At 43.3% G+C, this 24805-nt stretch overlaps 1 protein-coding gene across 2 annotated transcripts; it reads right to left on the minus strand.

Annotated features, from left to right (window-relative positions):
• Positions 1-418: 418 nt before the first annotated feature.
• Positions 419-23392, minus strand: CCNE1 (cyclin E1). Of its 2 annotated transcripts, none has more exons than XM_083370471.1 (12): positions 23026-23392; positions 21551-21602; positions 20040-20130; positions 19157-19225; positions 16646-16785; positions 16151-16286; positions 14659-14805; positions 13989-14084; positions 12589-12723; positions 12392-12503; positions 11214-11371; positions 419-1139 (listed from the first exon to the last, which is right to left on the minus strand). In XM_083370471.1, the coding sequence occupies exons 2-12, from the start codon at positions 21562-21564 to the stop codon at positions 1008-1010; spliced, it is 1230 nt and encodes a 409-aa protein (XP_083226597.1). In that variant the 5' UTR covers positions 21565-21602; positions 23026-23392; the 3' UTR covers positions 419-1007. The 2 variants fall into 2 exon arrangements, with proteins under 2 accessions (XP_083226597.1, XP_083226598.1); XM_083370472.1 differs by lacking the exon at positions 419-1139 and adding an exon at positions 8884-9509 and having other exon boundaries at positions 23026-23383.
• Positions 23393-24805: the final 1413 nt, after the last annotated feature.

Below are 24805 nucleotides of genomic sequence, written 5' to 3' on the forward strand. Positions count from 1 at the left end.
GTGCCAGAATCTGTTTTCCACTTTCCTGAAAACTTTTCCACCCCAACCCACTGGGAAAGACACTCCAGTTTTCTGTGTGTCTTTCCCAGAGTGCCTTAGACATTAGAGATAAACTGGAGTGAGGTGTGCGCGTTGTCCAAGCTTCATTGCTGGAGATAATACTGCAGAGCACAGTTGTTGGAAAACATGCAACAGAACAACAGAAGGGACTTTAGAGGTCTTCTAGTCCAATCGCCTACTCAAGCAGGAGATCCTATAACTCTGGTAGCGAACCTATGGCACCTGTGCCACAGGTGGCACGCAGAGCCCTCTCTGTGGGCATGCGCACCATCATCCCAGTCCTAGGCCTTCAAGCTGGGTTTTATAAAACTTTTCACTTGTGCAAAAAAAAAAAAGGTTCAATCAATCAATCAATTTCAACTTCTTGCGGGAAAAAAAAAGATCTCGCAAAAGATCTGCCATTACCACTGCAGCCATGTCTACCCGATGGGCCACACCCACTGGATGGGCCACGCCCACCCAATGGGCCACACCCACCCGGCACCCGATGATAAGTGGGTTTTGGCTTGCAGTTGGGCACTCAGTCTCTAAAAGGCTCGCCATCACTGTCCTATAACTATACCATTTCAGACAGGCTGTCCAGTGTCTTCTTAAAAGTCTCCAGTGATGAAGAAACCACAAGTTCTGAAGGCAAGGCGTTCCACTGGTTAATTCTTCTCAGTGTTAGGAAACATCTCCCTAATTCTAGGTTGCTTCTCTCTTTGGTTCATTTCCATCCATTGCTTCTTGCCTTGCCTTCTGGTGCTTTGGAAAATAGGTTGTCCTCTTCTTCTTTGTGGCTAACCAGACCCAACAACTTCAAGATTTGTTTAAGCTTCGTGTGATCCGTTCCCTCCTGACATCTCCATTTGGGATTTAGTAAAAGATGGAAAGTTACAGATTATTGGGAAGAGAGGATTGGATAAGGAATAAGAGAAAACACTTCCGTCCAACCGTTGAAGAAAGAACTAGGTGAGATGGTCAGCGTACAAGTTTAACCAATAAATATACGTCAATAAATAAAACGAGTAACGACAGCACCCCTGGGGCTCATCTTCCTTCGGTGTTGTGGCAGAGGAATTCAAGCAATTTCTTTTCCACTGTGGAAAAAAAGAACAGCAGTTTTCAAGAACGTAGAAGAAATGTTCAACCAGGTTCTAAGTAAAATGTGTCCTTACTTTACAGATAGTTCTCAGTTTGAAAGTCCTTTGGGGGTAATCCTGTGACTTAAATGCTCTCTGATACAAATCCAGTTAGAGATAAAGAATCGTAAGCCGAAGAACAAGAAGATTTAAACAAAAGATTAGGGAGACAGAGGATATCTCTTCTGTTCTCGCCTACATGATTGAATTGTAGCTGCTTCTGTATAAATAACAATGAGGAGACACATTTTCTTTTGAGGAGGCAAACCCAAAAGGTAAAGAGACCACAATAGATTTCCCTGCAGTGCTAAACACCTTATCTTAACAAATAGTTTGGAGACCCCTGTACTAAACCATCTTCTGCAAAGAAAAATGACCCACCCACACACACACACACACAAATCTCAGGGGTCAGCTCGCGAAACCTAGCACAGAGCCACATTCCAAAAGGTGACTGTAGAACTAAGTAACAAAACAATCTACAAGTTTTTCCCCCAGGAATTAATTTTAAATACTAGGTTTCAATCTTCCACACATTTCTTTTCAAACCTTTCTACTTCTAGTATTTTGTTGGCCATTTTAAAAAAAGAAGGGATGGGGAAGGAACATTGTGAATTATGAAAATTTTAATGCCACACATGGAAGTTGCCAGAGGAGACTAGCCGTATTAGGTATTGCTAAATATTGGGCAAATTTTCAAGTATTCTGTATTGTTGGGCGGGGTGACGGGGGGGGGGGGGAGAGAAATCACACAATGATTGCTTTCACACAATAGGTGCTGGTACCCAACTGTGCTAGGATTAGTGCAATGTGTCAATCAGTCCTTGTGGAACACATACAATCCAGTCATTATTCAAATTTATCCTTAATATTAGGCAAAAATGCAAATATTTCCTGGTAGGTGAGGAAATAAAGTAAGCAGGAACAGATGAGGTTCACACTTCCATAAGCTGTATTAGTTTGATGAGGCTGTATGTCCTCATCCCTAACAGACTGTAGTAAGTGAGCGGATATTCAGTATAAAATAAAATAATCCTATACTAAAAAAAATAATAATGCAATAACGGCAGCACAATAACATTGAGACTGAAGACTCCATAAGCAACACCCAAAGGCTTTCAGTAAAAGCTAGATGTTCAACCTCTGGAAAGTCATAAGAGTGGGATGGTCTACAGCAGGGGTCCCCAACCCCTGGTCCATGGACCAGTACCGGGCTCTGGCATGCTCCACACAAACAAGCCAAGTCCCATCATTGGGATGCAGACGGCACACAAAACCACACACTCTCCGGTCTGTGGAAAAACCTCTCTCCACAGAACCGGTCCCTGGTGCCCAAAAGGTTGGGGACCTCTAGTCTACAATAATTAAGGCATCAGATTAGAAACCAGGAGCCTGTGAGTTCTAGTCCCACCTAGGTATAAAAATCTATTGGTTGACTTTGGGCCAGTCACTTTCTCTCAGCCCAGCTCACCTCACAGGTTAATTGTTGTAGGGTAAAAAAAAAACTCCATTAAGAATGCTTAGGGTGCTGTGCTGACCTAGCCAACTGTAATGTATTCAATAAGCTGGGGGATACCAGGCTTTTGAGGATGGAGTCTAACACTTTGTCTGTGGAGTTTCTCCATCATCCAGGTCATGGGTGTCCCAAAAGTGCTTTTTCACGAGGCAACTGGACTTTCTTTTTTCTCTTTGAAGACATTTTGCTTCTCATCCAAGAAGCTTCTTCAGCTCTGACTGGATGGTGGGGAATGGAAGGACTTATACTCCTTGCAGACAGCTGGTCAGTTGCATCCTTAGCAGGGGTGTCAAACTCAATTTCATTGAGGGCCGCATCAGCATTGCGGTGGCCCTCAAGGGGCCGGGTGGGTATGGCCAGGGTGGGCGTGGCCTACTGGGTGGGTGTGGCTAGAGTGGGTGTGGCCTACTGGGTGGGCATGGCCAACTCTACATCGTTCGCATCAAGGGTGCCTATGGGGGCCTGGGCAGGAGTGGGACAGATCTGAGGGTCTCTTGCAGGAGGAGGGTCTCTGGGCCAGGGCCAAGGCAGTGGGGGCCGTTCCCTCACTGTTTCCAGGATGGCTTCGTGGGCCACATGAAACCACTTCACGGGCCAGATCCAGCCCCCGGGCCTTGTGTTTGACATGTCTGTTTTAGAGAGTCGTTGATGTCACCTGGAGGCTTCATCTGTGTTGTCAGGGTCACCTGAGCAGTGCAAATGGGTGAGGAGCCTTCTTGGAATGGTTGAAACGACTGTGTGGTAAATTGAAAGTAGAGGAGTCTACCACTTTGTTTCTCAGGATACAACTTGTGAGAGTAACCTATTTTGGAGGAGGGGGCAGTTAAGGGGCAAAACACTTCACTTCAGTTCAAATTTTTACCCTAAATCTTCCATTTCTCCAAAAAGAGACACCATCCCCAAACCCTGCCAGTTTTCATACCAGTGCAGCTAAAAATTGACTTTCAATCCTGTCGCACAATAAAGAAAAATAGAAGTTAAATTGGGTAGTGTTGTCTTGCAGTTGGAAGGAAAGTAAAGCATTCAGGAGCCAGAAACTTTGACAAGTTGGAAGAGCTCACTCCTGCCTATCACTTTAAATATTTTAAGGCTGATTAATTAACCTTGAAAGATAGATGGTGACAAAAGGCGAAGTTTCTTGGAATAAAAGCATCAACTTGGCATGGGTATTTTAAGCTGACAGACCTGAGCATATGGTCTTTCCAGAACAGAGTTTCGTGCATATGTATCCGTTCACAGAAAGAGCATTAGAAGAATTCAAGCATTTTACAAAGCCAGCATAACCGTATATGTGTGGGAGAAATAAGCGGAAATGAACTTCACACATAAGGGGAAAAAATAAAAAATGACACAGATTTATTTTCATCTCTCGGGCAGACTGCCTCATAGCAACCGTGAAAGGCTGGGAGATGTAAACTTGAGAAAACAAGAAATATTTTAGTGAAATCCTTGTGAATGTATGGCAAGAAGCTAGTTTGTGCTAGCTTTCATGGCGAAGGGCGGGAGGGGAGGCAGAGATAGAATCAGAATCTTAAGGCGGGTAACAAATGAAGCATACAGCCAATCCAATTCTGTTGCCTCTAATTTTCTCTGCTGAGCATTAATTAATCTTGAAAAGGATCTTCTTTGCTTTCTAAAGGATAAAGGTTTCCCTGTCAGTCATGCCCACTCTAGGACACGATGCTCATCTCCATTTCACAACACCTTGGTAAGGCTGCACTTGGAATACTGCATCCAGATTTGGTCACCACGATGTAAAAAAGATGTTTTATTTTTTTTTTTATTTTAATTCTTTATATCCCGCCCTTCTCCGAAGACTCAGGGCGGCTTACAAGCTTAGCAGTAGCCTTCATTCTATGTATATGCCTGCTTATTAGGGCTTTCGCCCCCTCCCCAAGTGGCATTATTACAAAGTCAGCTTAATTGCCCCCAACAATCTGGCTCCTCATTTTACCTACCTCGGAAGGATGGAAGAATGAGTCAACCTTGAGCCTGGTGGGATGCGAACCTGCACTAATTGCAGGCAGCTGGTGTTACTTAAGGAGGCATTTCTAGAGTTGAGACTCTAGAAAGAGGGCAGAGAAGAGCAACAAGGTTGATCAGAGGGCTGCAGGCTAAAACATATAAGGAAGGGTTGCTGGAATTGGGTATGTCCAGTTTAATGAAAAGATGAGAGGTGGCATGATAGCAGTCTTCCAAAATCTAAGAAGAGGGAGTTAAGCTATTCTCCAAAGCACTTGAGGGCAGGACAAGAAGGAAGGATGGAAATTACTCAAGGACAGAAGCAACCTGGAACCAAGGAGGAATTTCCTGACAGTTAGAACAATGGACATTGCGAACAAATTCAGAGTACTTGGGTATGGTTAGAAAGGCACTGACTTCTAGGCTGCCCTATCTATCTTTTCTGGTAAAATGCATGGGAAAATCCAATTGGAGGAAAATTCCAGTTAGGGTTAGGTCACCATGAACTCATAGAGCAAAATGGACATCGCCAACAAACTTGGAATGCTTGGTTATGGTTAGTGGGGGACTTACCTTTCAAGGCTGCCCTATTTAGGTTTCCTGGTAAAATACATGGGAAAATCCCATTGGAGAAAAATACACTGGAAAATCCCATTGGAGGAAAATTCCACTTAGGGTTAGGGTTAGGTCACCATGAACTCATAGAGCAAAATGGACATTGCCAACAAACTCAGAGTGCTTGGGTATGGTTAGGAGGGCACTGACTTTTCTAGGCTGCCCTATCTTATGTTTCCTGGTAAAATACATGGAAAAATCCCATTGGCAGAAAATTCCACTTAGGGTTAGGTCAGCATGAACTCATAGAGCAAAATGGACATCGCCAACAAATTTGGAGTTCTTGGGTATGGTTAGGAGGGCACTTACTTTTCTAGGCTGCCTTATCTATGTCTCCTGGTAAAATACATGGGAAAATCCCATTGGCGGAAAATACACTGGAAAATCCCATTGGTGGAAAATTCCACTTAGGGTTAGGGTTAGGTCACCATGAACTCAAAGAGCAAAATGGACATCTCCAAAAAACCCGGAGTGCTTGGGTATGGTTAGGAGGGGACTTACTTTTCTAGGCTGTCCTATGTTTCCTGGCATGCTTTCAAACTGCTAGGTGGGCGGGAGCTGGAGCAAGGAACGGCAGCTCATCCCTGGTGCGCTAGCTCGGGTCTCAAACCCGGGCTGTCAGCTCTCCAGTTGACCAAGCTCAGTGTCCTTAACTACTGAGCCATCGTGCCCCCTTTGCATATATAAATGGATGAAACAAAGAAGATGGATCTCAATTACAAACTTTTTCCTTGGTGAGAATAAGATACTATTAAGTCTACAGCTATTCCTGGCTTTGCGGATTGATATAGCTGGGCATTCAGAGTTCAGAAAATAGACATGCCACCAGCTGATTACTGAAAACATTTCTGTAATTGCCTCCTGTTCAGCTGTTGTCTTTCAGCACTTAAGAAGTGAAAAGATGAAGGGGAAAAAAAAAGCAATGGCTTCCTTCTTCCCTTTGCAGGCTTACAAGAAAAACATTAAGCACTTTTTTGGTGGTTTATTCCTCCTTTCGTATGAAATGCAGTTAAATTGGAAAGCCTCTGAAAACAGCTTCAAAGTTTATTAGCTTCATAGGAAACTAGAATGAGAATCCCCTGTGAAGGGATCCTATCTTCTGTTTTTCCCTGAAAGAAGAATATGAGTGCCTAAGTACAAACAGCAAATGTTTGAATGTGTTGTCTAGAACCAGTTTTAGAACCAGGGCAATTTGTTCCTTGCTGTTTATCTAGAATAGGCATGTCAAATTTGTGACGTCACATGACATCAAGCGACGTATTGCGACTTTCACCCCATTGCCGGCAACGGGGTGGGGGTGCAGTTTCGGCGTGATGCATCCGGTCCGCAGGCCGGCAGTCTGACATGCCTGATCTAGAAGGTACAGGTAGTCCTTCACTTACAAAATGTCATTTTGTGAACGTTCAAAGTTACAACAGCGCTGAAAATAAGTCACTTATGCACATTTTTCAGTTACAGTCTTCACAGCGTTCCCCACGATCCTGCGATCAAAATTCAAAGGCTTGGCGACTGGTTCGTATTTACGACGGTTGCTGTGCCCCAAGGTCACGTGATCCCTTTTTTGCGACCTTCTGACATGGGGAGGCCAGATTCAATTCACAACCAAATTACTGACTTTTATCAATTGCAGTGATTCACTTAGCAACTGAGGAAAGAAAAGTCGTAAAACAGGGCAAAACCCACTTAACAAATGTCTCACGTAACAAGAGACATTCTGGGCTCAAGTTGTGTTTGTAAGTCGAGGACGACCTGTACACTAAAGTCAAGAGTTCCATCCAGTCTACCAGGGACCGGTTCCGTGGAGAGAGGTTTTTCCGCGGACCGGAGGGTGCGTGATTTTGTGTGCTGCCTGCATCTTGCAGATTGGGCTTTGCTTGTTTGTGTGGACCGGTTTCTGGCATGCCATGGCCCGGTACTGGTCCATGCACTGGGGGTTGTTGGCTGATGGCCACCAACCCCCATAAGTGGATCTATACCAGGCAAGGCAACAGCCCTGGAGAAACTCAAAACTCTTTCGAGTTTTGCACGGGATCTATAAAAAATAACCTTCACTCTCCCCTCCCTTAACAAATGCTGGAAGATACAGCAGATCGAACACAAGAGTACAAACTTTCCACCGCAACACGTCGACTTGAAATACGTGGAGCTGTTGACACAAAGCAAAGTTGCTCAACCAGGAGACCACCAGCCTGCAGAGCTTCTAGAAAGCAGCTGGAGCTGGTTCTCACGTTTTCAAGACATGGAAGTGCTTTGGATTCTTACAGCTCTTGTATTCACAGCGGCGAGTGACTAGTGCATTCTCAGCTAAGGCTATTCTTAGTTCTGCCAGCGTCTCCCTTTTTCGCAGATCAGAGATTCCAGCTGCTTCTCTGCAGAAAATGCGAAGAAAACCTAAACCTACCATTCTCCTAACTTGACATACCCTAGAAAGTTGGAAGTTGCACAGCTACAAAAAAAAAAAAAAACAGAGAAATTACAGGTACACAATTGTAAGCCCCAAATTTCTGTTGTTGAGTTTTGCCCCATTTTACGAGCTTTTATGCCACAGTTGTTAAGTAGGTCAATGCAGCTGTTAAATTAGTTGCACGGTTGTTATTGTGAATCTGGCTTCCCCTTTGAATTTTGCACCTTGGAAGGTCACAAAAGGCGATCAACACTGCAACTGCCACAAAGGCGAGTCAGTGGCCAAGCATCTGAACTTCAGTGCCATTTTTCACACAGCTTTTGCAGCATCCCCATGATCATCACGTGATCACAATTCAGACACTTGGCAACTGGCTCATATTTATGGCGGGGGCAGTATCCCAGGGTGCTGGGATCACCTTTTGCCACTTCCTGACAAGCCAAGTCAATGGGGAAGCCAGATTCACTTCATAACTATGTCACTAATTTAACAACTGCAGTGAATCACTTAACAACCGTGGCAAAAAAAAAAAGTTGTAAAAAGGGGCGAAACTCAATCAAGAAACATCTCGCTTGAGCAACAGAAATTTTTAGGCTCTCCACTGTGATCTTAAGTCATGGACTACTTGTATATTATATTATATATTATATAGTTGTATATTATATTATATATTAGCAGTGGGCTAATGCCTCCTTAAGTAACACCAGCTGCCTGCAATTAGTGCAGGTTCGAGTCCCACCAGGCTCAAGGTTGACTCAGCCTTCCATCCTTCCGAGGTAGGTAAAATGAGGACCCAGATTGTTGGGGGCAATAAGCTGACTTTGTAATAATGCCGCTTGGGGTGTGTATGAAAGCCCTAATAAGCAGGCATATACATAGAATGAAGGCTACTGCTAAGCTTGTAAGCCGCCCTGAGTCTTCGGAGAAGGGCGGGATATAAATGGAATTAAAATAAATAAATAAATAAATATTGGTTTTCAAAGAGTTGGGATACCGCTAAGCCGTAAGCAGTGGTTTAACTACAGTGGCTGGTTCGTACACCCAACCATATTTTGATTTATCATAGAGTACAAGCACATCCAGTCAACTTGTCTTTGAAATGTAGATGCATGCTGCTAACACTATAATAAAATGTTTTTTCCTGGCAGTTAAATAAATCCTCTCCATTCTCAACCTTCAGCCGCTCTGACATTAATATGAAGTGCCATTAGCAAAGGCCGCACTTTATTTAAAAAATTAAAGAGATACATAAGAGCATTTACAAAGGATTCTGTTAAAAATCAGGGTGTAAACTCAAATCTGCGAAGAGGTTTGCCTTCTATGGCTAACTCCAACCAGCGCATTGTTGGGACTTCCCAGCATCCAAAGAGCAAAACCCTTTTTTTTTCCCCGATCAGCACATGAAATAACTCTTTCATTAGCAGCATTCCAAGCACATCCCTGTTTGAGGCGGCTGGTATATTCAAAGAGTTCCTTTAAAAACAGACATTCCATTAAACAAGAAAAAAAAAGTGTTTTCAGAACCGGTCGGTTTCTTCCATAAAAATACATAAAAGAATTTCCCCTCCCCCCCCCACCATTCTAGCATTAATCTGGACTCACTGGCAGCATCATGCAAAAATGCAGAATCGTGAAAACAAAAAATATAGGGCGAGGGAGTTGCGTTTTTTAAAAAGCCGGTGGTCAGGAGAATGAGCAGCTTCCATAGCTTTAGCTATTTCAAGGTCCGAGGGAGTTTCTTACTACTCTGAGGTGGGGTGAGGACACCTGTGGGCAAAGGAGAAAACCTGTTCTTCTCAGCTAACATAGCTTGTTTGCTTTGAGCTTTGTCCTAGAAAAGAAGAATGCCAAAAAGCAAACCATTACTCATTCATTCAAGTGCCCCGATGGATCGTACAGCTATGAGAGTTGCAAAGCAGCTCTGCTTTACCTATGCAAATGAAGAAGAAAAAAAATAAGCCACGATTGATGCCCTTACTATTCTGCTGTGCATGTCAGAATCCATTTATATCACATTTCATAAATGTATAGGTAGAACAATCTGGGGATTCTGCCATCTCTCCGAAGGGGGGGGGGAGAGGATGGTTACTTAAGGCGATCTTCAAACAACAGGAAACATTTGAACTGGGGGAGGGAGGGGGAGAGACAGATCTGGATTGCATCTTCATTTACAACTGAAAAGGAAAGCAATAACCATAAAACCAAGGAGAGTTCCCTTTCCCATGGAAGGACCTGACACCTAAGCAAATGATGAGAGCCTGACCAATTGGATGAGGGGAGGGGCTGAAATGGGAATGCTTTATATAGGATTGAAATGTAACTTTGTTAGATTCCGTCTACTGTCAGGACCCACCTCAATCCACATCTTAGGAAATAAGAACACTTGGATGCAAGTTTAGTCCAAAAGGAAAATGTTTACTAGGATGGAATCGATTGTGGCAATACAAGACGGAATCTAACAAAGTTACAGTGCATTTCTTTTGTTAGATATAAAAAAACAGCCAGACTGGATCTAGTTGGGATTCCTCCCACTAGAATTAGTCCTCAATTTGCAACATTAATGGAATGTACCTGCTATCGTCGTAAATTGTGACAGTCATAAAGACGGCCATCATGTGACCAAGCCCATTTTTATTACCTTGATTTTGGCAGTCATTATCAAATGATGCAGTCATTAAGAGAACTCATTGTTCGCTATTGGGCATTTTTGCTAAAAACTGGAAGGAAATGCAGGCTGATAGGAAAACACGTAGGTGCATCGCAAGCAGGCCTTCAGGATCAAAATACAATGAAAATTTGTTTTGAACGGTCTTAAAAGGGCCCAACTATTACAAACATTACCGTTTCTAGATCCACACACTGCACTGTGCAGTGATTTATTCAGTTGTGATTTATTAAACAACTTACAACTGGCTGCTGAGTAACAATACACCCGCAAATCTTGGGTTTATCAAGCCAAAATGACTGCATTCATACCACACAAAATTAGCAAAATTACAAAAACAACTTTGTGGCTTAGTATGCTGGAAGTTGAACATACACTAGGACTCCATTAGGAATGAAGTTGCACAAACAGAAGTTATATACATTTAGTCCTCAACTTATGACACAACTGGGACTGGGACCAGTCGCTGGGTGAGGCTGTTTGTTAAGTAAGCCGTGCCTGATTTTACGATCCTTTTTTTGCTATGGTCATCAAGAGAATCACTAGTCATTAAGTGAATCCATACACTCATTTAAGGAAATCCGGCTTCCACCCTTTGACTCTGTTCGTCAGAAGCCAGCTGGGAGGGTTGCAAATGGCGATCACGTGACCCTGGGACTCTGCAACCATCATAAATGCCAAGCTCCCAAATTTTGATCACGTGATCGTGGGGGATGATGCCATGAGGGTTCTAAGGGTGGGCACCAATCGCAAGTCATTATTTTTAAGGGCCGTTACAACTTCAAAAGGCCGCCAAACAAAGGACCGTAAGCCCAGGACTGCCAGCAATTAACTCGGTTGACAACCTTTTCTGGTTACCTGTTAACTTACCAGCAAGCCAAAGGTGTTTATGTGTGTTTGTATATTGTGCAAAGCTTCGGCGGGGACTCCCCTGAAGTGCTTCAGTACCGAACTCCCCACCTCCTTGATGGCCATCGCAAAGGGGACCATCCATTTCACACACTTCTCTATGTCGCTCAGTTCGTATCCTGGGAAAACCAAGAAAGAAAGGTTCCTGCATCTTCCTACGCTTTTACTTGAGTTCGAGCCTGACCGGCTCAAGGTTGACTCAGCCTTCCATCCTTCCGAGGTCGGTAAAATGAGGAGTCAAGATTGTTGGGGGTCAATATCTTGACTCTGTAAACCGCTTAGAGAGGGCTGTAAAGCACTGTGGTGGTATATGTTGTGATTCAGCGTCAGCCTGTGATACCGGCAGCTGAGTCTGATGATTCTGAAGAGAAGGAGGGGTTTGGAGAGCCTTTGGTGTCAGAGGGAGGCTCTGATGCACTGCAGGACTCTCAGCCTGGTCCCTCCCGTCATGTTCCTCATCAGACCATCCGTGTGAGCATGAGGTATTGGCCGTAGATGATTTACAGCTGGATCTATTCAGGGACGCTAAGGCAATCCAGCAGAGTAGAACAGAGAAAGACAATGAGGCAACTCAGTGAGAGGAGGAGAAGGCAATGAGAAGCCACGCCTTGGGACTGCTGATAAAAGGGGAAGTTGTGGGAGGTGCTGGTTGCTGAAGGCAACTGTTTGAAGATCTTCTTCTAGAGTCCTGGTCTGTTATTCCTGTAACTCATTTGAACTTTTGGTTTAACTCGTTTGAACTTTTGATTTCTTTGTAAATAAATTTGGTTGGGTTTTTCCAGCCTGTTGACTATAAAAAGGGGTTTTCCCTGACATTCAAACAGGGTCGGTCGTAGGCTGGAACAGAACAGTATATATAAGTCTAAATGCTAACGCTATTGTCCTTCCTTGTGGTTAGAAAGCAGCACTGCAGGCTGATTCTGCCCACAGTCTAGAGTTCGATCTCAAGGTTGACTCAGCCTTCCGTCCTTCTGAGGTTGGTAAAATGAGGACCCAAATTGTTGGGGGTCAATATGTTGACTCTGTAAACCGCTTAGAGAGAGCTGTAAAGCACCGCGAAGCGGTATATATAAGTCTAAGTGCTAATGCTATTGCTACTTCCCAGTCCTAAATTTACATAATCTTACACAAAGCCTTACCCGAAACCCGCTGCATCAACTCGCCAGAGGAGAAGTGATACAACGCCGAAGCAGCCAGGACACCGTACGTGTATTCCAAACAGCCCACATCGAGGACGCACAGATCCAAAAGCTGAGGAAAGAAGAACGTAAACGATCAGAGGACCATTTTCAGGCTGACACGAAAGGAATCATTTTGCAGTAGATTCCATCTTTACCTCTGCTACTTGCACGAATATCTCTTGAGAATATTGTGGCAGCAGCATCTCACAGATCTCGCTTAGATATGCAACCTGCATGTATATATTTAGCCAAGACACGATTGTCAAGGGACTCAGATTCCAATTGAGCGCCTGGAAGAAGTAGAAGAAAAAAAGATACACTAGGACAATGTGGACATGATCTATATCAGATGGTGAACCTTTTACAGATCGAGTGCCCAAACTGCAACTCAAACCCCTCTTTATGTATTGCCGGGTGCTGGGTGAGCGTGGCCCATTGGGTGAGCGTGGCCGCTGTGGTAACAGCAGACTGGGTGGGACTAAAAAGTTCAACCAATTCCAACTTTGCAAGATCTTTTTTTTTTCCTGCGAGAAGTTGAAATTGATTGACTGATTGAACCTTTCTTTGAAAAGCGAAAAGGTTTTATGATACCCAGCTGAAGGCCTCGGACTGGTGTGCGTGCCCACAGAGAGGGCTCTGCGTGCCACCTGTGGCACGCGTGCCATAGGTTCACCACCACAGCTTTATATCATCACAAAGGAAAACTGAAGTGGGGTTAAGACAAGACTATCTAAAGCTGCAAAGGGTCTTATTCCAGGCAGACTGTAAAGCTCTTTCATGGAGATGCAGCATATTATTAGGCTCCTAAACAGCCCATTCACCTATCTGGACATCTCCATATGCATCAGAGCGTGCAGTTGGCTCTTCCTGATTCCACGTCTTGATGGAACATCTACTGCAAGGGTGTCCAACCTTAGTAACTTTAAGACCTGTGGACTTCCAACTTCAGCATGCTGGAGGGGAAATTCTGGGAGTTGAAATCCCCAAGTCTTAAGAGTTGCTAAGGCTGGACACCCCAGTCTACTGTAAAGCATGCCGGTTCATTTTTTAGAGCTCCGTTCCACCGAAGCACTGAAATCTGACTCTTGAAATCAAGGCAAAAGCCGACAATGCATTTATATAACGATGGAATCTGGAGAGGCAACCATTAACTCCTTGGAGTGAGTTTTCTCATTCTTGCTATGTTACAGGGTAAAAATTTTTAATAAACAAATCATTATGTTTGCACGGTTGCACCGATGCTGACAGGGCAAGTCACTAGTATATAAAAATAAGAGCACACCCCTCTCCCATCTGCCCGATGATGTTACCTAGTTTGGTAATGAAATGTCTGCAAGAAAATCATTAGCTTAGAGAGACCAAGAATCCTATAGTCCTCCTCTTCCTCCACACCCCAAACTTCATTCCTCTCTACCGCTGTAATGAAACATCGGCAAGAAAGTAACCAAGCTCAAGAGAGCACCAAGGACCCCCCACAGTTCAACCTGAGCTACCAATATCCTAATGGTACGATTGCTTTTCTTCCGTTCCTTCAAAAGAACGCACAGAGTCATACCTTCATAATAATGAGTTCCATGCTAATAATTTCTTCTTGTGTGCAAGCACCATCAGTAACATAGGCAAACTGGTGAAGCTTCGGTGGGTATATCTCCTGCAAGAGAGAAGAGAATCAATACACTAGCCCAGGGGTAGGCAACCTTGGCTCTTTTATGACTGGTGGACTTCAACTCCCAGAATTCCTGAGCCAGTTCTGGGAGTTGAAATCCACCAGTCATAAAAGAGCCAAGGTTGCCTACCTCTGCACTAGCCTATTCCGTTTGTTCTCTGAAAAGATGGCAAGCTGACAAAACCAGATGGTTATCCCACAAGGATTTACATTTTGGATAATGAGACGATTTTAACATTAAGGTTTTTTTCTTTCTTTCTGAGCCTTCATCAATTAAAGCCAACCGTAACTACAAATAACACGGAATAGCAGCTTTATATAACTTGGATCTTGTCGAAGACAAAAACGTCTTAATGCAGCCAAGATATAACATTTTTGGCTAAACAAGCCATCAAATCAAAACAGCACTGCTCTTTTCTCGAAGCTCCTTCGACGGATATTCTATTTTTTCTTCTGCTTGGGGAATTCTGGGAGTTGAAGGACCCACACTTTATAATGTTGCCAACTGGAAAAACGCTGCTCTATGGCAGGGCTGAAGCTCTGTGGAGCAAGACTTTACCTCAAGTTTAGCAGCTATAAATAAAGAAGATATCCCAATCAACTGGAGGAGTGTCTTTACAATGTTCTGTTGTGTTGCCATGAACCGATCAAAGAAATCCTGAGCTAAATAAAACGTCTCTCTTTGAAGTCTGTGGACCTCACAAACCTGTAACATATAAATGAACAATACTCCTTTCCATCAGCATCACTCTACAATTGTTAGAAATCCACAGGAACGCCTGTGAAAACACCAAATTAGATCAACATTTGCCTTCTCTATAACACAAATACATTCTTGCAATCCAACAGCTACTTATTCTTTGCAGTAAAGTTGCTTGCTGATATTTTTCAGAGTTAAATAAAGTAATAAAGGTAGTTCTTGCTTAGCAGCCAGTGGGGACCGGCAACTCCGTCACCAAGCATCACAGTCATTAAGAAAAAAAATATTGTCTGCAACTTGTGATTTTAATTCTGTGTCTCTCCGTTAATTCTGCCTGTTGCAAGCCGGTTGGGAAGGATGCAAATAGTGACCACAGGATGCCACAACAGTCATCAATGTAAGGATTGATCACAAAGTGGTAACTCTGAATGGTTGCTAAACAAGGCAGTCACTAACTGTAGGCTAACTGTATTGCAACAATTTTTTTGTGTACACATAAATGACCACGTGAACCATATCAATGTGTGATGCAGTGGTGTTCCCCACCCCATAAGGCAGCTGGGAAGAGGCAAAAGTGGAGTGAAACATAGATTTGTTCTTGGAGAAATAATAAATTTTGGTGGGTTTTTTTTTTTTTTTTTTTGCAATGGCAATAAGACCATCATAAATCTTATTCCAACTTTTTATTTCCTTTTGCACCTAACCATGAGATCAGGGTTCCTCAAAATGGCCAATATCCGACCCAAAGGTTAATGGGACTATCCAAGGAGTTGAGGGTCAATAAATGATGGCAGGAGTCAATTAATCTTTGGGGGCCTCTGCAGAGCTCCACACCAGCTCCAAGTGCTGAAAGTAAGTAGCTATTGGCAAGACAGTGTTATCCAGAGGTGGAAATGGTCAGTGACCAGCAAAAGGAGCCTTGAGTTCTCTATGTTATGATGATGATATGATCCTTTATAACAGGGCTGTCCAACCTTGGACACTTTAAGACTTGTGGACTTCAACTTCCAGAATTCCCATGGCTGGTAGGGAATTCGTGGAACTGAAGTTCACAGGTCTTAAAATGGTCAAGGTTGGAAACACCTGATTTATAATGTTATTAGTTTAATGTAATAAATGTCTGTGAATCAACGAACAACTTCAAAGTTCATAAAAGGGTTGATCAGCTGAAGAGTTTGAAGATCCGTCCACTAGATTCACCTTTCAAACCAAGAGGAACAAAATAAGGTAACAAGCCCCATAGATAAAACTATAATGAAAGAAGGACAGAGCTTGAAAACAACCCAAGATAGATAATTAAATCAGTCTTGTGTGAATCCTTGTTTCAGACATGAGCAAAACACCAGCTTACCTCCATTAGCCAATCTAGGAGAACTACTCGCATTTTAGGTTCCAAGAGCGGATGCTTTTCCATATAAAGTTTATCTCTTGCATACTTCTGTTCCTTATTGAGCATATTTTGCCATACTTCATCTCTATTTGCCCAACTACCAAAAGAAAAAAAACATTAAAACAGAGCTGGATTACACTTCCCACCATTTCTGAATCTCTCCTTTAGCACCTCATAGAAATTTGAGACTCTGCAACCGATTGCTGAATGGAAGCAAAATTTGCCATGGATTTTCGGAGGCAAACAAAGCCATTTACAAGCCACCTAATAGGCTTAAGGTAACTAAAACCTTACGATCTCCCAAACATCATTCTGAAAATTTACTTCCTGCTCACTCTAATAATGCCACCCCAAAATCAAAAGTAAAAATTCTCTTTCTCATCACCTGAATTAAGCCATTTAATAACTAACAATAAAAAAACAACCCAGCAGATACCAAAATGGTGGAAAATTTACCCCAAAACAGGCAACGGTGTCTCCCTAGCTGAAACAAGCTTTTGAAGTTTAGAATTTGCAAAGTTTGCATTCTCAAGTTCTTCATCTTTCTCTGGTGTAGGGATCAGCAAGTGTGAATAAGGACACGCAGCATAATTTGACTATGGAAAGAAAATCAACAGCATGGAGTCAAAGTTCAAAGTTCCAAGGAAGTTTACTGAACTACAGATTCATTTTCCAACAATTACAAGTTCCAACAAATTAACAAGTTAAACAAAAAAATAGGTTTCCCCCCCAATACTCTAAAACTATTTCTGCAACACGTTTAATAACAGGGGCTTTCTTCTTCTTTATGTTCCCTTCTCAAAAACTTTGGTGACTTCAAGAGAACGGTTAATGGTAAACAGGCCTTTTGCTTTAGAATCTCATCTGTTTATTTTGCGTCTGATAGCAAAACTCCATTGTGAAGGAGAAAATCAAGATACAGAGGGATTCAAGTGGGAAGAAACATGGAAATTCCAAATGGATATTTCTGTATATGTATTTTTTATGGTAAATAACCTTTCAAGAGTAAGAATGCAATCTCTCCTTCTCTTTCTTTTTTTCTAAAAGATAAGTTCCCATTCAATGCACGCACAAGCCAGACGTAAAATATAACAATTTAACCAGCTCAAGATTATAGAATTGCTGTGTACCAAAGAAATTGCAGGTGCTGACTATAATCCAGCATCCAAGCTTATATTTACGTTCTGAAAATACATGCTCTGAATGCATTATTGCAATACTAGCATGGCAAAGAGAAAAGGGCTTATATTAAACTCTTGCAAAGAATTTAAGTGCAAACAAATAAACTAGATGCTTTTGTGAACCCAGTGAAACACGACAGAACCCCCTGATCATTTAAGTTGTAAAGATCTTCAAATGTTTTTGATTTTTTTAAAAAGAACAGTTCACATGTGCTGCTTTGTTAATTTGATAGCCAGCCATCTGAAAAGGAATAGTTCCTTTAGGCTGGTGAAATTTCCTCAAAAACAAAATCTTCCATTGTGTGTTCCTCTGAAACAAAAAACTATTCACTTTTTTAAAAAATTAAGAGTCAGTTCAGTTCACACTCCTTCCCCCCACCTCTCATTCTAGTCTTAAAGGAGAATGCAATTCACAAGGTATTCTGCTACAGGCACTATAAAAATGGATGCCACCTTGTTCCTACATAAGATATTTTCAATAGATTTGAGAAGTTGCCAAAACTTTCTATTTCAGATACTCAATGAAACTGACCTAAAGCTGCAGACCACTTCACCAGCCTTTTGCTACACTTAAGCCCCCAAACAAGCCATCCTACCATAACAAACCTTGCATTTCAGTCTGTAATTCAGATGTGCTATTCTATCTACAGCCTTTCTAATATTTGCAGGATCTGGCAGGAATTTCCTACAGAGAGCTGCAAGCAATCTAAACTTCGCCTTTGCAAGCATTACAAGGTAATCAGGACGACACACAGTTACTGCAAAGCACTTTCAAGTGTAGCAAAAGATGTCATGCAATCTTTAAGAGTTGCAAGGTTAGTGGGTTCCAGGCAAATCCTGGCTTTGTACAAGTTGCGTTTTGGAAAACTAGCTAATGATGTGCATCAGTTTAAACTTTTATCCTCGATGAACACTGAAAACGGAAAGTCTAAAAATTATAAAAGCCTTTTTTTACAATTGCCACATATTATCTAAGCATTTTGCAAGCACAGAAAATGTCTGCTCTGCTTGATACATGTTAGCATCATTACAAAGGCACATATTTGAAGGAAGCTGTCCATAAGACATTGCAACAAACAGAGATATGCTAGAATCTCCAAAGAGGTAGGCTGCCCAAATGTATTTTTAAAATACATGTTCCTTAGACATATACTCTACATACATACTTACACATCACCTTTTTTCAGGAGAGATGATCAATCGGTGTCTCAGTATTGCAGTATTGAGATATACCGCAATATCTAATACTAAGACACACATTGATTGTATCCACTGAAAGAAGGATGCCTGGTTTATGAGTAGAAAAATGGGCCAGAGGAAAGGAACCGATGAAGTATCTAACAACCTCTTTTCAAACAGAATTAAATCCATATTTAGTTGACATAGAACAACGGCAAGTGTTCTTTTGGTTTGAGAAAGAGCCCACGGGGTGAATATTTTAAGGCCTGATTGATAATTGGACCAGTTTATTTTGATCAAAGGCAATCCATAACCAAGAGCATTTTATTGCCTACAGTAGCACAGGCTGCTCCATTCGCGATAGATTCCAGGCAGCTTACAACCAGCAAAAGAAAATGCAAATGAAAAACAATTAGGATAATCTAAACAACACGTCAACCCAAACAACCAGATATGAGAAAGATGGTGGATAAAATAATGAATAAAAACATTATTTTGCAGATTGATGCATAGAAAAAGAACAAGGCTTCGTGCCTATGAAGAAACTTGCCATCTATGAAAACTTTGTCACAGTTTATATCTAGCAGTGTTAAAGTGCTAAAGTTACCTGACTTTCGTTTGATTTTCTGCTGGTTGCATTTATACTGGAAGTATCTTCATCTGGATCTTGTAAAAACTGAAAGAAAAGAGCGAATCAAGATTAAGGTTTGCAATGTAAAAATAAAATAGATGTGCTACTGAAATGAGATTTTTTTTCTACCTGAATTAAGGCCCTTCAGATGACTTTGAAACACCACTTGTTACTCACAGTTAAAAAGTAGTTACTTCAAGGGTCACTACTTTGGCATCCACTGCCTCACCTCAGTTGATGTTCTACTTTCTCTAAGTACAAAAACAAACTCAATAGCCTGCAACAACATTAACTGTTAAGAAGTTAATGTTTCTAGACCAGAATCAAATCCTCCACAGAGCAGATCAACAGCGGAGATAGGAAAATAGCCCCACATTTCTATGCCAAGCAAAATGGAGGACCAGTTGTGGGGAAACAGTTTTGCTGTAGGTTATGTAAACGAGACACAAAACAATTTCACCTTCAATCCCTGATGTCTCCAGAAATATTTGGAGAAGACTCTTGCTTGAGCTCTCCTGATCAGTAAAATCTCTTCCTGCCCGCCACAAGACCCAGGAGAACCTACAGACCTCCAAATACTAATCAGTTACAACTCCTAGTAGAATTATCTCATCTCTGCAGTAGAATTTTTAAATATTGGGCTACAGTGAAATAATCGCCAGGTCAAAGGTCTTGATTAAAAACAGGATTTACTTTTATGGTTTTCTTAAGAATTAGAGGCTATTTTTCAGTCAGCGATAGTGTCCCATCAGCCCTGCATTCCTCCAATTGTGTTGGATTACACTGCCATCTTACTCAGCTCAGAAGGCCACGTGCTTATTTTACAACAGAGAACAATCCATTGTGATTGGCAACTTACTATTACGACATCAGCTTTTCTTTTCCGGGTTCGAACAACAAACTCAGGAACACTGTCACTCTCGGCTGGAAGTTTCCTGGCCCTGCAGTCACTATGAGAGACATTTGGATTACAGCAACACACTCTACATGGGGCTGCCCTTGAAGAGCATTCAGAAGCTGCAGCTGGTCCAGGATGTTGCAATAAGCAGTCTTGGGCATTTCTCCTTATGCCCATGCAACATTGCTGCTTTGCAAGCCACATTGGCTCCCAGTAGGCTTTCAGCTATAATTCAAGATGTTGGTCATCCCCTGTAAAGCCTTACATGGCACAGAGTCAGCTGTGGGACCCCCCATTCTAGTGTTTCTGCCTGTCCCGCCTGATCTAGTATAGCCAGCCTGCTTCAAGCCCCTTCTATATTAACCATTGTCCTCTTGTTGGATTTTCCACTGGGGCCCAATGAATGAGATGGATCTTAGCTTAATTTTACATGGGTTTCAGCTTAACATCCAAAACTACTGGTGGGACCACCATTCTTCTATTGTTTTGGCCCACCCCACCAGGTGTAGTAGAGATGGCACGCTGAGAGCCCCTTCTACTAAACAATGTAATCTTGTTGGACCCTGGGCTCACGCCTTCTGCCCTCAAAGGGATGCCTGGAGGTTCAGAGGGCCCAACCCTGTTAGCCTTTCTCAAGGCATGGACGATCTGACCGTTCCCCCAGGCATTTGGGCTAGGTGTAAATGAGCTCCACTCTACTGAGGGTATGTACAGTCAACTGTTCATTCTTAGGGGCCAAGGGGATTATGTTTGGGGGCTGGTTTGTCTGAATCTTGTAAACCACCCAGTGTCATTTTTGTGAGAAGGATGGGTATATAAATGATATAAACAAATGGACCAAACTTAATCATCTCATGCTCAGCATAGTCTGGTTAAGATGCTGGCCTAGAAACTAGGACAAGGGTAGGCAACCTTGGCTCTTTTATGACTCATGGACTTCAACTCCCAGAATTCCTGAGCCAGCATGGCTCAGCTTGGAAACCTCTCCCTTTCCTCTCAGCATGGCTGGCTCAGGAATTCTGGGAGTTGAAGTCCAAGAGTCCTAAAAGAGCCAAGGTTGCCTACCCCTGAACTAGGAGATGGTGAGTTCTAATCCTAACTTAGGTATAAAAGCTAACCGGGTGTGTTTGATTCAATCAGTAGGAAATGGGAAGTACTAGTTCCACCTTAGCCATGAAAGCCAGCTGGGGGACTTTGGGCCAACCACTCTTTCAGCCCAACCCACCTCACAGGGTTGTTGTTGTGGGGAAAATAGGAGGAGTATTAATGCCTTGATTAAAGTAATAAAGGTGGATACAAATCAAATGAAGTAAGTGAGGAGGAGAGGAAGCAACCACACTTGTCAATAAGCTGAATCTTCATTACTGAATTGGAATCAGAAATTGCTTTCTAATTTACTAAGGGGAGCCAAAGGCCTAAGTTTCAGAAACCAAGCTTCAGAAGGGTGGAGCGTAGATAAATATGCAACTCACCTCTCACCAGGCATGGTGGTTTGGAGGAATCAAGATAAGGCCCAGCCAGAAACTGAAAGAAAAACCAAATGATTACAGATACTTTTTTTCTTCTTCTTCACCAAATCAGTTGTAAAAGTATTGCAAGCTATGAGGGCAACTTGATTTTTTTTAATAAAAAAAAGAGAAAGAACAAGCAGTCAAAACCCCATCTGAACAATTAGGTAACCCAGATAAGCCCCTTCCCCCCAAATATGGCTCAGCCACAACTCTCCCCAAACGTGCCGGTGACTGATGGGGACAGGAAGACCCCACCAGCCAGTAGCAGAACCATATAATAGACATAATAAAGAAATGCAATGGTTATAAGAGAAGAAAGTCTAGGGCAGCCCCTGCCACCACCACCCCCTCTTTAAAGATATCTCTGCAAATACTTCCTGAAGCCCCTTCCCCCAAATATGGCTCAGCCACAACTCCACCAACTATGCCCCTGATTGCTGGTGGGTAAGAAGAACCTACCCCCCCCAGCCTTTAGCAGAACCATATAATCGACATAAAAATAAAATAAATAGAATGTTTATAAGGAGGAGGAGGGGGGGGCTAGGCCAGGCCCTGCCATCCCCTTCCCCTCTTGAAAGATACCTCTGCAAATACCCCCAGGAGCCCCTTTCCCCCAAATATTGGCTCAGCCACAAATCCCCCAACATGTGCCCGCGTCTGGATAGGAAAACACCCCCACACACACACACTTCCCCCCCCAATAAGTCAAGCCACAACTAATATATAAATTGCAACAATTTAAGGGGAGGGGGGCTAAGACAGGCCATGCAATCTGCTCCCCCTCTTTAAAGATACCTCTGCAAATACCCCCAGGAGCTCCTTTCCCCCAAATATTGGCTCAGCCACAAATCCCCCAACATGTGCCCGCGCCTGGATAGGAAGACACCCCCCAAACACACACACTTCCCCCCCCAATAAGTCAGTCCACAACTAATATATAAATTGCAACAATTTAAGGGGAGGGTGGCTAAGACAGGCCATGCAATCCGCTCCCCCCTTCCCCTCTTTAAAGATACCTCTGCAAATTCCCCCAGGAGCTCCTTTCCCCCAAATATTGGCTCAGCCACAAATCCCCCAACATGTGCCCGCGCCTGGATAGGAAGACACCCCCCAAACACACACACTTCCCCCCCCCAATAAGTCAGTCCACAACTAATATATAAATTGCAACAATTTAAGGGGAGGGTGGCTAAGACAGGCCATGCAATCCGCTCCCCCCTTCCCCTCTTTAAAGATACCTCTGCAAATTCCCCCAGGAGCTCCTTTCCCCCAAATATTGGCTCAGCCACAAATCCCCCAACATGTGCCCGCGCCTGGATAGGAAGACACCCCCCAAACACACTTCCCCCCCCCCAATAAGTCAAGCCACAACTAATATATAAATTGCAACAATTTAAGGGGAGGGGGGCTGCCCCCCCTCCCCTCTTTCAAGATACCTCTGCAAGCACTCCCAGGAGCCCCTTCCCCAATGGGCAGGGAAGGAGGGAGGGAGGGAGGGAGAGCCCTTCTGAGCGCAGGCGGAGGGGCTGCCGGCGTTGGCGGGCTGGCGGGCGGGCGGCAGGAAGGCGGGCTCGTCTGGGCCTGCGTTGGGCGCCTCCTCGCAGCGCGGCGGGTCCCCAGCGCGGCTCGCCCTGCGGCTTTTGGCGCACAGGGCGGGCCCAGGCCCCGAGCGAGGGCATTTACGCCGCGCCCGCCGCTGGCCCGGCTCTCCCCAAGGGGAAGTTGCCCCGCGCGCCGCCGCCTCTTCCTCCTCTCCGCGCCGGGGCTCCGGCAGGTGGAAGGCGGAGAGGTGGAGGGGGGTCCCCATCCAGGTGAGCGCGGGGATCCGGCCCGCACCGCTCCGGAGCTGGGTGGGGGGGGGGGGAAGCCGGGCTCAGGGAGCCCCCCCCTCCCGGGAGAGGCGGAGCTTCTGCGGGGGCGGGGCTCGGAGGAGCCAGTGCGCAAAGCCCGGGCTGAGCGCGGAGAGGAGGCGGCGGAGGCTTTAGCCCGCGCTGGGCGAGCGCGCGTGGGAACGAGGAAGGGTGGGTGTCTGTCTGTGTGTGTGTGTGAGTGAGTGTGTCGGGGGCGAATTCCGGAAGGTGGGTGGGAGGAAAGTGGGTCCACAGTAGGGGGGGGCAGTCCCGTGGAAGGGAAAGGGCTTTTTGTTTTGTTTTGTTTTGCAAAAGTGCAAACTTTCCCTGGGCGCAGACTTTGGAGAGCTCCTGGTTGCGCCCTGGGGCAGATCTTTGCAAGAGTTTTCAACTGGGTTTTTAGGACTGGGGGTAGGCAAACCTCGGCTCTTTTACGACTCATGGGCTTCTTTGGTTTTGTGGGGTTAAATGACTGTGTATTGGACATAGTTACTGTTTAATTTGAGCACTCTGACCTGGTCTGATGGGTTAGGGTTAGGGTTTTAAGACATCTCAATTATTGTTTTAACCTTGGGCATTGATGTAATCGCTTTTCACTTTGGTATCCTGTTTTCGTATTTATTGCCCTGTACGACGCCCTGAGTCCTTCGGGAGAAGGGCGGTATAAAAATCTAATCTAATCTAATCTAATCTAATCTAATCTAATCTAATCTAATATATAATATAATATAATATATAATATAATATAATATAATATAATATAATATAATATAATATAATATAATATAATATAATATAATATAATATAATATAATAATATAATATTATAATATAGTATAATATAATATAATAATATAATATATAATAATATAATATAATATAATATAAATATATTATAATAATATAATATAATAATATAATATAATATAATAGATAGATAATTCTTTTTTTAAATTTTGTATAATAATAATAATAATAATAATAATAATAATAATAATAATAATAATAATAAAGTTGGAAGGGACCTTGGAGGTCATCTAGTCCAACCCCCTGCTCAGGCAGGAAACCTTATACCATTTCAGGCAAATGGCTGTCCATGTTCTTTTTTAATTTTTATTGTTGTGAGCCGCCCTGAGTCCTTAGGGAGAAGGGCGGCGTATAAATATAATAAATCAAATCAAATCAAATCAAGCTCCCGGAATTCCTGAGTCAGCATAGCTGGCTCAGGAATTCTGGGAGTTGAAGTCCATGAGTCATAAAAGAGCCGAGGTTGCCTACCCTTGGTTTAGGAAATGGCACCCCCCCTCCCTCCCCAGCCCATCTGTTGGCGGGAGATGCCAAAATCATCGTGGCGTTAGTTAGTTTT

This window comes from Vipera ursinii (genome assembly GCF_947247035.1).
Source record: "Vipera ursinii genome assembly, chromosome: 10".
NCBI classification, from domain to species: domain Eukaryota; kingdom Metazoa; phylum Chordata; class Lepidosauria; order Squamata; family Viperidae; genus Vipera; species Vipera ursinii.